A 12,119-nucleotide genomic window follows, 5' to 3' on the forward strand; every position below is an offset into this window, starting at 1 on the left:
AGCTCTGCTTGACACCACTTTTCCACTGAACTTGTAAATATTCCTGTTTCATCAAGGAAGCCCCACGAGTCCCAGGTAGGGCAGATCCTAAAGTGCTTTAAAATTCTCTTTCAAGGCTCAGGTAGAGCAGAGCTTCCAAAGGAAACACCTCAAAACTCAGGAGGGAGTGGTGGAGTTTGCAGGGCAGAACTTGGCTCCCATAAAAAGGGATGGGATGTGGAGCCCTTCCTGAATTTTCTGGTCAAAAGCCACATGAGCAAAAAGCCTTTAAAACCAAATCACTGCAGTAGTGATGAACTCTGGGAGTTCTCTTATAATAAAGGCCTGGATTGGGAAGGTGAAGGGATACAAAATGCATTTTATTTCTCTATATAGACACATTTTATTCAATGTACACACCAGAAGCCTGAGCTCTGCTTGTTCAGGGAATCACAGCTTGGAAATTCCCCATTTTTGTGACCTCACTGGCTGTGGGAACACCTGGCTTTTCCAGCTGCTCTTCCCAAATAGAAAAAGAATCCGCACACTCTGTCTGAAATCACCACACTGGCTCTTTTCAGAGCCTGGTGTTTAGTTCAGTAATAATAAGGTCACTACGGTGGAACACCAATAAAAGGGAGGAGAAATATCAACAGGACAAGGGGAAAATGGCCTCAAGTTGTGCCAGGGGAGGTTAAATGGAGAGTTGGGGAAAATCCCTCACCCAGAGGGTGGTCAGGCATTGGAATTGGTTGCTCAGGTGGAGTTTCCCACCTCTGGAGGGATTTAAAAGCTGCAAGGATGTGGCACTGGGGGACTTGGGGCAGTGGTGGCCTTGCACTCCATGATCTTAGAGGTTTTTCCATCACTCTGTTTAAACAGAATCCTCATGTTCCACTCTCATTTCCAGGCTGTTTTCCCCTTTTTACAGCTGTCCTTTGCTGTGGGACTCTGACTGGCAGTGGGGTGGTTGGGGACAGGGAATGATCCCCCAGAAGGAGGAAATTGCTGCACCCACCCCAACCCATCCCTCAGGGACAGCCCAGGGGAACAGGCTGGAGCACCAAATCTCCCTCAACAAAGTCAGGGATCAACAATAAAGAGCAGAAAATGCTCTTAAAATGAGATGAGAAGAAGCACAAAGCTGAAGTGCTTTCAAAATGCAGTTTTATAACATGTGAACATGAGAATCTTGACGTTCTGAGCATCCTGCAGCAGCAAACACTGAATTCATCCCTAATGAATGGTGAAATTCAGATCTCCAGGCCAGGGCAGAAACACATACAACACTTGATTCATGTTTTTCAGCCCAACCTTTCATTATCCCCTGATTGCATCTCAATTTGAATAGACTTAGCAAAGAAATTAAACTGAAATTATGGCAATAGACCTCGAGTTCTTGGCCATGATTTAGATGATGAGCAGGACTTACTTGTTAAGGATTTTTGCTCTTTTAGCACTTGAAAAATTCTCCAGTTGTAAAGATTCTTGTGTGAGAAAAGCAACAGCCAGGTGGAAATAGTTGTTCCAGAGCTGAAAGCCCCCAAAATGACAAGAAGAAATTCCATTAATTCTTTGAAACGTTTCTCTACACACCTACAAAACAACTTAAAAGTCTCTAAATTATGCACATAAATATTTAAAGGAGAAAAGAACAGACACCACAGAGATGGTGTTTCTTGATAAATTCTTAATACAGCTCCTCGTTGCCTTTATGTTTCCAACAAATATTTCCCAGCTACAAATCCCAATTCTTTGTGTTTTGATGATTCAGGCAGAATCCCAAGCCAAACCCTGCTGTGATTCTGTGATTCTGTGACAAGACCCACAAGTCAGGGATGGATCACAACACCAGCTGAGCGTGGAATGACTTAACTGGGATAACTGGGGTGCACAGCCATGAATAAACCATGAATAAACCCACCAAAACTACACAGAGCAGAAATTTATTACATTAATATCATTTATCCCATTCAAACTAAGAGCTTTTTCTTACCTGTAACTCAAAGTTGGTTTGATCAAGGAATTTTTTGTTTAGCATATCTGCATACTGATTAATTGCTCGCAGGAAGACTCTGAAAGATCAAGAGAAAATTACATAATTACACACTTCTGGGGTACCTTTGTATATTTGGCATCCCAATTAGACACAAAATCCGAGTCTGTCTGGAAAGTGAAACTTGAGGCTGATACTTGAAAAGCAGTGTGATCTCACCACTGGTAAGTGTACAGAATTCTATGCAGATGTTCTCCAAATTAATCAAGTAAATTAGCATATGCAGAAACAGAGGGAGTGTTTGGGATAAAATCACTTGTCTTTAAAATATCTTTTCATAATCAAGAGATCATTAAAAATTCAGTTTATTAGCACTACATAGACAGAAATTTTTAAAGTCACAGTGTTGTGTCTAAGCCAGACGTGCAACTGGTTGTATTTTAAGGTCAAGAAAAACATGTTTTTAAACACACGACAAAAAACCCCTCCACTTATGGCACAACAGAAATGCTGCTGAAGGACAGTCTTTAGAACATTGTTCACTGCTCCATTTCCAAAATGCTAATTCAGTACCCGCTGCAGCTTATAGAGTTTCTAAAACACCTCTTAAATTGCAAAAGGAGTTGGCCTGACAGGCTTGAAAGAGAAAACCAAATGGCACAGGAGAAGTAGGGCACTACATATTCATGGTGCTGAAAAAGAAACTGATTATTCCTTGGTAGCCTGATCTCCATTTTCAAAACAAACATGAGATTCCCCCTGCAAACTCCAAATTTATGCTGTGCAGCTGCCAGCTAATGCCCAGACAAACGAGCTGCTCCTCGGAGCAGGCTGGGGGAGAGATTTGTGTCTCCTCAGAGTCCCCCAGAATGATGGAAACCCCTCCTGACATGTTCTGGGTTTTCCTTTTCCCCACCCCCAAAACCAATATTGAAAAAGAAAGTTCAGTGCTGCAAATAAAAATATTATTTTCCTTCAGGCTGGCTAATTAAAAACAAAAAAAAAAGGCAGAATTATTAAAACAAACCAGCTAGAAAGGGGTTGTACTGAATTTAAGATAGTTAGCAATTTCTTCTGAAAAAAAAATTAATATTTAGCTGAAAGTTTGGTATCCAAGAGAAAAGAAGCCTCCAGATAATCAAACATGATGGAAACAGACATTATTTATAAATATTTATATATTTATATATGGGCAATATGTTGCCAAGTGATTATTTATGAACATATTGATGTATTTATATAAATATATCAATATGTACATACATTCATAAATATTTCAATATGTACATAAATTTATCAGGATGCTAAAAGAGTTTATTTATTTATATATTGAAATAAGAGAGTTCATTTATTTATATATTGAAAGAAATTAATAAAGGGAAAAATTTGATGCCACAGGGATGTATCTGTAGTGTAAGGTCAGATCATCCCTATGGCAGAGTTATGGAGGAGAAAGAAAGGATCTAAGTGGGAAAACTAAAATTCAATTTAGAAAGGAAAACAGAAAAAGAATTAAAATGTGAAAGTATTTTTAAGACATAAGCAAATATACATAAACAAACAAACAAACAAACAAACAAATATATATATACAGATGCATTTCATAATATTATTATTTATAACTGACAGAGACATCTCTGCACTTGCACCCAGCACAGCCAAGGAGGAATTTCAGCCCTTCAGTGTCTTTGTCAGTGTTTTGGGCAAGCACTTCATTAAGAGATTTTATAAATGAGCTGAATCCAGCACACAAATGAACACCCTGCACTGCTCCAAAATAAATGGATTGGAGATCTGTGATTCAATTACTGAGCTGTAGCACAAACTAAGATTGAAATCGAGCTTATCTGTGTGATCACACAGTCACCAGTTTTATCCCCTCTTAGCCCTGCTCTGCCTTGTGCTTTTGTTAGCTGATAATACCAGGAGATGTGTAAATCTTCCCCCAAAATTCACAATTTAACGTGGTGCAGGGGCCATCCCAGGCTGCTTCCTCATGGACATAAACCTGGTTCCAACTCAGGCAGGATTGTGCCTCCAGCTTAATGATGCTGCCTGAAGACATCACTGGAATGTATTCAATCTGCTCCATCTAATTAAGCTTTGGCACAATCTCATTACTTCATACACCATTATTTTTTCTTTAAATTGTAACTCTCATTTTTCCTTTATATTAATTCCAGGGAATACCAGCAAAGAATAAATAATACAAATTCTGCTGTGTTTGCCAATGGAAAAGGAGGAGAGCATAGAACATGAGTTCAACTGGAGCTGGAATTAAACAACCCTTGGGCATCAGGGGGGTTCAGGAGGCCACAAATTCCTTCAATTTTTCATAAAAGAATATCCCAAAGATGAGATGGAGAGACTTCATGTTGATTTTTCAATTACTGAAGTCCTAATTCATTTTTGATCAATCTTTCTGTGACTGGATAAAATACTTCCTACATAGGTCAGTGGAGAAATTCCAGTGACAGTCAACAAAACATCATCATAATCACATTGTTATTATTATTATTATTATTATTATTATTATTATTATTATTATACTCCCACTACTACAATTATTATTACAGTCTATTTTCATTTACAAATCAAATGTCATGCAAACCTCACAGCACTTTGCAGGATGTTTCAGCACCTCCAGTGCCAAGAGAAAACAGAAGAATTAAGATGTTTATTATCTAATGAAGTTAATGTTTAAAATATAATTATTAAAATATTGACAAGAAGAAGTAGCAAATTGCCAGATCACTACTCTGCAGAGAGAATTTCCACAGTAAAAACTCATGCTGGATGAATTCTTGGCTGGAAGCTGGGCAATGCTTTGTTATCACCTGGGAAGTTGCCGCAACTCATGAATATAAAAACGGTTCAGGTTTATGCCCAAATAAAAAATGAAAGAGGAAGCTGAAATACTTTATCATTCCAGGTGTTAAATCCTCCTCCTCCTCCTCCAAAGCAGGTCCTGACAATTGTCAGTAACTTCACTGTCAAAAGTTGCAGAAAACGGAAAATGAAGCAAGAAGTGGCTCTTCAGAATAAGTGGAATTAACCCAAAAGCAACAGTTCTGTACTGAAGAAGAAAGGAACTGGCTGCTGGAACACTCTCAAGGATAAAAGGTGGACTTGGACATCACTGGGCCAAGGGATAAATAATCTAAACTCTCAGCTGGAGAGCATCCCTTGCAGTGCCAGCCCTTATCTCACTGTAATTAATAACCAAGATTGGCTCCCAGTTGCGTGTGCATAAAAAGAAGTGCTCTTCTTGAAATTCAGTTTCAATGAACAAAAGAATTTATTATCCATGTCAGGAAGAGCCACAGAAGTTAAACTTTGAAAAAGGGAGAAGTTCAGAGCCTGGAACCCAACACAATGGACTGTGCTGGCATGTAAGACAACAAAACCTAATCCGAATGTATTGGGAAAGATTTGTGAGACAAAAGACTTTATCAACCCAATTAAAAGCAGGAAATTAACATTTTCTATGATGTGATTGGAATAGAAGGAATATGATTACAGAAGGAAGTCACTTCAGGATATGTGGAAGAAAGAAGAGCATAAAAATCCAACAAAGAACAAAATCAACAGCCTGGACAGAGGAGGTTTTTGTGTGAGCCCTGGGGAAGGGGGGATGGGGATGGCTCCAAGAGCATCCAGAGATTTCTGCTGTAGTTTGATCCCCTGAGACAGGCACTGTCCTCTTATTCTGTGTTTAGAGACCTTCCACAGAGCAGAATCAGAATCATTTTGGTTGGAAAGGACCTTAAATCCCATCCATTCCCACCCCTTCCATGATGGGCAGGGACACCTCCCACTGTCCCAGGGGGCTCCAGCCTGGCCTTGGGCACTGCCAGGGATCCAGGGGCAGCCACAGCTGCTCTGGGAATTCCATCCCAGCTTCTCCCCATCCTCACAACCAAATATTCCTTCCCAATATCCCATCTACATCCACCCACTTTCAGCTTAAAGCCATTTCTCCTTTTTCCTCCCTTGTCCAAAGTCTCTCTCCAGCTCTCCTGGAGCCCCTGAGAGAGACTTTAAGGTGTTCCCAAAACCTTTTCTCTGTCACCAGGAATTTTTGGCATTTGATCCCTGTTTATGCATTTCCTGACCAGGTCTGTTTAAGCTCTCCATGACCCAGCAGAACAGTGAATTGCCCACCACCTTCTGAATGTGATATAAAACTATGGCTGGGAGCTCAGGTGAGAGAAGGCAGGGAAAAGGAGATGGAGAAACCAATGCAAAGGTAAATTAGGAAATACAGGTGATAAAAAGCAGAAATTCTCAGAAAAACCAACCCAAAAACCCAGGTGACCCAATCTCAGTGACCAGCTCAGGTCCATTCACCTTGCCCTGCCTCAGGCAGTTCTGATTCCTCCAGTAATTTCTGCCCTTTCTGGCTCTCAGTCCAGAGAGAGTTCATCCATCCAGGAGTGTGCTGCTGGTTCATGAACTGACTCCAATTTCAACCCCTGGCTCATGGGAATGTTCCTGTTATTGATTATTATTCACCTCCACTGGGCCCAGAGGTGCTTAATTGGTTTGTGGATGTAGAGACTGCTTCACCAAACAGAGCAAAAATTAATGGTTGGATTCTGCAGTTTTCCAAAAGGTCCTTTTTTCCCTCCAAACAACCTCACTGCCTCCAGGAGGTGGGAACATACATCAAACCCTGACTTCCAGTGGCAGCTGTAAATGAAGGAGGGACACAGGGATTTGATTTATAAATGGAACAGGAGTCACTGTGCCAAACAACTCATTTTTTTTAGCCCTTTCTCAGGTTCAGTCACTTTTTTTTCTGCCCTTCTCCCTCCTAATTAGTCAAGTGCCCTGATTTGCTCATGTTTAAAAACATTTTGTGCCCTGTTTTCTCTCACTCAGTTCTGACACTGTTGCAAAGTATTTGCAGGAGCTCCAGGAGCTGAGGAAAGTTGGGTGCGGGATGTAACACCCATCCAACTGCCTCTGCAGAAACACTGCTCTGGAGGAATAATCCAAAGAGAAATATTTCAAAAATGGAAATATTTTTACCATTATGCCATTTGACACATTATTTAGTTAGCTCCAGTACCCAAGGATTTGGATTTACCCTGTGAGTGTTTATGCAAAAGATTTCTGACAGGAAAATTTCTGACAGAAAAAGAAACAATACAAACTAGCAATGTCCTCCCCACTATTTTTCCTTAAGCAAACATCAAAAAAAAGAAGGAAAAAGAATGAGAAAATGACTTCCTTAATGGCAGAATGATTATCTAAACAAGAATACACAGACACAGCTTAAAATAATTTTGGTTTAGGTGATAATTTGATAAAAGAGAGGGAATTTGCAGTGAGGTTCTAAAAGGCACCATTATGATGTCATTTTAGTTAATTTAGATGAAGGATAGTGAATGCTTTATTGCAGCTGATCAGCCTTCCTGCACATCATCATGCTCCCCATGCCTGGGCTCTGCTTCCCTGGGAGAAAATTCCCTGTGCTAATGGGAGCCAGAGTCTCTTCTCTTGTCTGGGTGGGAAACAACAGCCCCAGACTGGAAACCCCAGAGAGAACCCAAACCCCAGCAAAGGCTTAGGAAGGCACCAACAGCCCAGCAAAGCCTTCTCTGAACAGCCCTCACCTCAAACCCCTCATCCCTCTTGCTGTTTTAAACAGCTTTTTTCTTATTTATGGATTAAAAAAAGAAATTTTCCCTGATATTCAACCTAAATCTCTGCTGGCCCAGCCTGCGGCCGTTCCCTCTGCTCCTGTCCCTGTTCCCCCCGGCTGTGCCCTCCTGGCAGGAGCTGTGCAGAGCCACAAGGGCCCCTGAGCCTCCTTTGCTCCAGGTGAGCCCTGCCCAGCTCCTCAGGGATTCTGCAGCCCCTGCCCAGCTCCTCAGGGATTCTGCAGCCCCTTCCAGCTCCTCAGGGATTCTGCAGGCCCTGCCCAGCTCCTCAGGGATTCTGCAGCCCCTGCCCAGCTCCTCAGGGATTCTGCAGCCCCTTCCAGCTCCCTCAGGGATTCTGCAGCCCCTTCCCAGCTCCTCAGGGATTCTGCAGCCCCTGCCCAGCTCCTCAGGGATTCTGCAGGCCCTGCCCAGCTCCTCAGGGATTCTGCAGCCCCTGCCCAGCTCCTCAGGGATTCTGCAGCCCCTTCCCAGCTCCATTTCCTTCCCTGGACACCCTCCAGCCCCTCCATGTTTGTCTGGTTGAGAAAGGTCCAAAACTGCCCCTAGAATTTGGGGTGTCTTACCATAGGAGACTCAAAGTCATTTCAATGGCTAAACCTGGAGGTAACCCTTGCATCTCCCCCAGTTTTCTCCTTTCCCAAATTTTGTTCTTTTTCTCTCCCTCCTCACCTGCCTTTGCACCTCCAGGCCTACCAGCTGCTCACCACTAACCAATTAATTTAATTCAACACTTCTGTACATTTACACATCCCTGCCCATTCCACTTCTCTCTTCAAGAACATTTAAAAAGTGTTTAAAAGATTCCTTGCAACATCCTCTAATTCAGCAGGCTAAAGAGCAGTCAAAACTTAAAAAAAAAGGAATAAAACCTAAATCCTTGATCATTTGCTGCCTTTTGAATTACAATTCCTTGGCTGAGCATGATAATAGCAGAGAGTAATCCCAAAGAAGACTTGCTACTAAATACCCACATTAGCATAATCTCCTCATAATTCCTGCTCCACAGCAGCACAGGTGCTCCATGTCACTTTATTAACCTATTTTCTAACAAATATTTCAGCCCCAGCTTTAGCACATTATCTCTAATCACTGATAGCTCTCCTCTCATTTGTATTCCGGGCTGGTGCCCTCTGAAACAAAGGGGACAGATGAATGAAAAATAACTGAGTTACAAACGCTGAAGGACAAACTTGTGGGCTGACTACCAACAGCCAGCAGGCACCAGGGGCTCTGTGGCCAAGGTGCCTCTGTGGCACAGCTCAGGGCTGTGGCCAGGTGGGGTTTGAGCCTCTCCAAGGGTTGGATCTGCTTGGATAGCCATGGATCTGACTGCCCTCACTCTGCTCCTGCCTTGTCTACGTGTCTGAGGTCTCAGCTGTGGGTTTTGGATGACTTTGAGTGCAGGAAAGAAGAGGTTTTAGCCTTCTGTCCTCTTCCCCAAAGCAACTTTGCCTCCTGGAATTTTATCTCCATGGATAGAACTGTCCATACTCAATTTTAGCACCCGGAGAATTTCATGGCAGAGCAATAAAAGCTTGGAGATTACGTTTTCTAATGGAAACACTAGCAGACAATTTAATTTAGGAGGTTTTAGCTAAGGCTACAATGCTGGCAAAGTAGCATCTCTTGCAAGTGGACAGAGATTCCTCTACTCCAAAGTTATTATTCTAAAGGAGACAGACTTGCTGAATTCCAAGAGACTTTCTATTGTGGCAGCTGGCAAAAACTCCCAGCAGAGCTTGTAATTTCAAACAAATGTAATTTGTTGGAGTGCTGCTGGAAGGGATCTGTGCCATCAGGTGAGTTATTAAACAAGCATTTCATTGTAGTGCAATGCTCAGTAAAATGCAGAAAGCCTTTGCTAGGAACTGAAATCATCACATTTCCCTTGCAAAGATCAGAGAATTCCAGAAGGATTTGGGTGGGAAGGGACCTTAAAGCTCACCCAGTGCCACCCTGCCATGGCAGGGACACCTGCTACTGTCCCAGGCGCTGCAGCCTGGCCTTGGAGCTGCTCTGTGCCAGGGCCTCACCACCCAGCTTTTCACCTCAGTTCTTCTTTTGACTTGATTTCACAAAGGAATCCAACCACTTTTTGCAGAGGTAAAAATCAATACAGAGGAAGTTTGTTGGTTTTTTTTGGTTTTTTTTTCCCCTGTTGCACTGCTTTTCACACAAACAGTCAGTCCAGAAAGAGAAGTAACTACAAGAGAAGTAATTCATGGAAAGGTTGGGAAAGGCCATGACAGGCAAATTTTCCTGCAAAGCATGGAAGTTCTGGCTGAATTTGGCAAAGTGTTTTTAGATATTTGACAGTGCCTCAGGGTTTGCAGCAGGGGAACCTCCCTTGCTCTGTGCTGCCAGCACTGGCCTCTGCTCCTTCCCCATTTCCATGGATACTGCAGGTGATTAAGGCCACTTTAGCTACTTATGGATAAATCAATAGAATTGATCTGCTACATTTCAAATTATTTGGCATTCTCATCCATCTTGCCATCAACTGGGAAGACAATTGCACCTGGCTAAACAAATGTCCTGATGTTGCTTGGAAAAGAATCTCCCTTTTTTCCTGCAGGTACTTAATTTATCAAATTCCACCAGAGAACAGCAATGAGGAAAAAGAAAGCAATCTGCAAAGGTTGGGTTATCACCTCTTCAGTGCTGGGGTCACCAATCAGGTTGTTCAGAAATTCCATTTGCTGAAGTTTCCCCCAAAATGTGAAGCTCATTTTGATGGCAGAAAGTTTCCATGGGAGCTCAATTATCCCAATGCCTTACTATGACTTTTCTTTTCCAACCCAAGCAATCACAAGCACAGAGGCAGTGCCCAGAAGAGCTGAACCTTCACACAACTGAGTCCATCTCCCCAGCAAGCAGAGACTCCCTGGGAAGAGGTTAAAATGTGATTTCTTGTAAGAGATGAGCGGGATAAACTGCAGCAGCTGCTCTGCAGGGCTGTGCCACGGCTGCTGACAGCTCTGAGAAGGGAACACTAATGCTGCAAAGTGAAACACCATCCTGCTGCAGCTTTGGGTAAGCCTGTGCTTGACCCAAAGGGGGGCTCTCAGATATTAAAGTGACACAGAAGGTTTCAGGGAGGCACTGGGCTGTGTGAAGGAGGGAGCCAAGCAAGACAAGAGCTATGCCTGCTCCTGTGCCCTCCTGCCCACCTCACCCAGCTGCCAACCCTGCACAGGATCCTGCTCTTCCAGAGCTCCCTCAGCACCCTGTCTGATCAACCCTGCACAGGATCCTGCTCTTCCAGAGCTCCCTCAGCACCCTGTCTGATCAACCCTGCACAGGATCCTGCTCTTCCAGAGCTCCCTCAGCACCCTGTCTGATCAACCCTGCACAGGATCCTGCTCTGCGGCTCTCCCAGGGCTCCCTCAGCACCCTGTCTGATCGACCCCTGCACAAGATCCCTCCTTTGCACAGTTTTGGAAATTCTCTTATTGCTGTGTCCACATCGAAGCAAACTTTTCCATGGCTCTGCCTTGGGAAGGGGAGGGTTCACCCAAGGGCAGGTTATTGCACTGTCTCAAACTCACCTGTCAGAAATCCAATTTTAGCCCTGTGGTGCTCCAAAGCACTGTTTGTATTTCAATAGCCACAGAATCTCCTGTAGTTCAACAATTGTTTGGCTATGCAGCATCGTTTAGTAGCTTAAAGAACTTTCTTGGGATTAACAGAGGGAGTGAAATTAAACTATTGCATAAAAGGAATCTTCCCAGAGCTCCCTCAGCACCCTGCCTGACCAACCCCTGCACAAGATCCTTACTTTGCTGCTCTCCCAGGGTACCCTCAGCACCCTGCCTGATATCTGTGGAGTGCAATAAATGCTTCATTAGGATGCTGCAACACCTGCCAGTCACAGGAGCCCCCAGCACAGGAGCCCAGCCCACCAGTGGCTCTGAGCAGGATTTCTGGCTCTGTGGGAAGGGTTAATCACCCTGCACACCCCACAAACAGTCCCAGCACAAAAATCAGCCTGGCAGGGCACACAATGCCATTTACAATGTGGGTTTTTCTGTTCTGCAGGGCAGCACAGGGGCACTGCCAACCTCACAAACAGATCCCCTGCAGCCTTTCTGCAGGGATCACAGCAAGGTGTGGGGGCTGCACTGTCACAAACACATTTTATGGAAAATCCTTTCCTTAGGATTTTTCCTCCTGAGAAGCTGGGAGGCCTCAGGAACAAAATGCAAACAATGGTTATCTGCTGCTGTGGAATGCAACAGGTGCAGCTGGGATTGGTCTGGTGTGGTTGTTTCTAATTAATGGCCAATCACAGCCAGCTGGCTCGGACAGAGTCCAAGCCACAAACCTTTGTTATCATTCTTTGCTATTCTATTCTTAGCCAGCCTTCTGAGGAAATCCTTTCTTCTATTCTTTTAGTACAGTTTTAATATAATATATATCATAAAATAATCAATCAGCCTTGTGAAACATGGAGTCAGATCCTCATCCCTTCC

General features: G+C 43.4%; 1 protein-coding gene across 2 annotated transcripts in view; it reads right to left on the reverse strand.

Annotated features, from left to right (window-relative positions):
- DOCK1 (dedicator of cytokinesis 1) overlaps positions 1-12,119 on the reverse strand; it is a 277,154-nt gene that overhangs the window by 77,529 nt on the left and 187,506 nt on the right. For both annotated transcript variants that reach the window (XM_054276537.1, XM_054276536.1), the window contains exons 30-31: positions 1,976-2,054; positions 1,412-1,512 (exon numbers count right to left, since the gene is read on the reverse strand). In XM_054276537.1, coding sequence (XP_054132512.1) covers positions 1,412-1,512; positions 1,976-2,054 — 180 coding nt within the window. The remainder of the gene's footprint in view (positions 1-1,411; positions 1,513-1,975; positions 2,055-12,119) is intronic.

This window comes from Melozone crissalis, unplaced genomic scaffold (assembly GCF_028551555.1).
Source record: "Melozone crissalis strain CALT ecotype California unplaced genomic scaffold, PUWL_Pcris_2 ptg000019l_1, whole genome shotgun sequence".
Classification (NCBI taxonomy): Eukaryota; Metazoa; Chordata; class Aves; order Passeriformes; family Passerellidae; genus Melozone; species Melozone crissalis.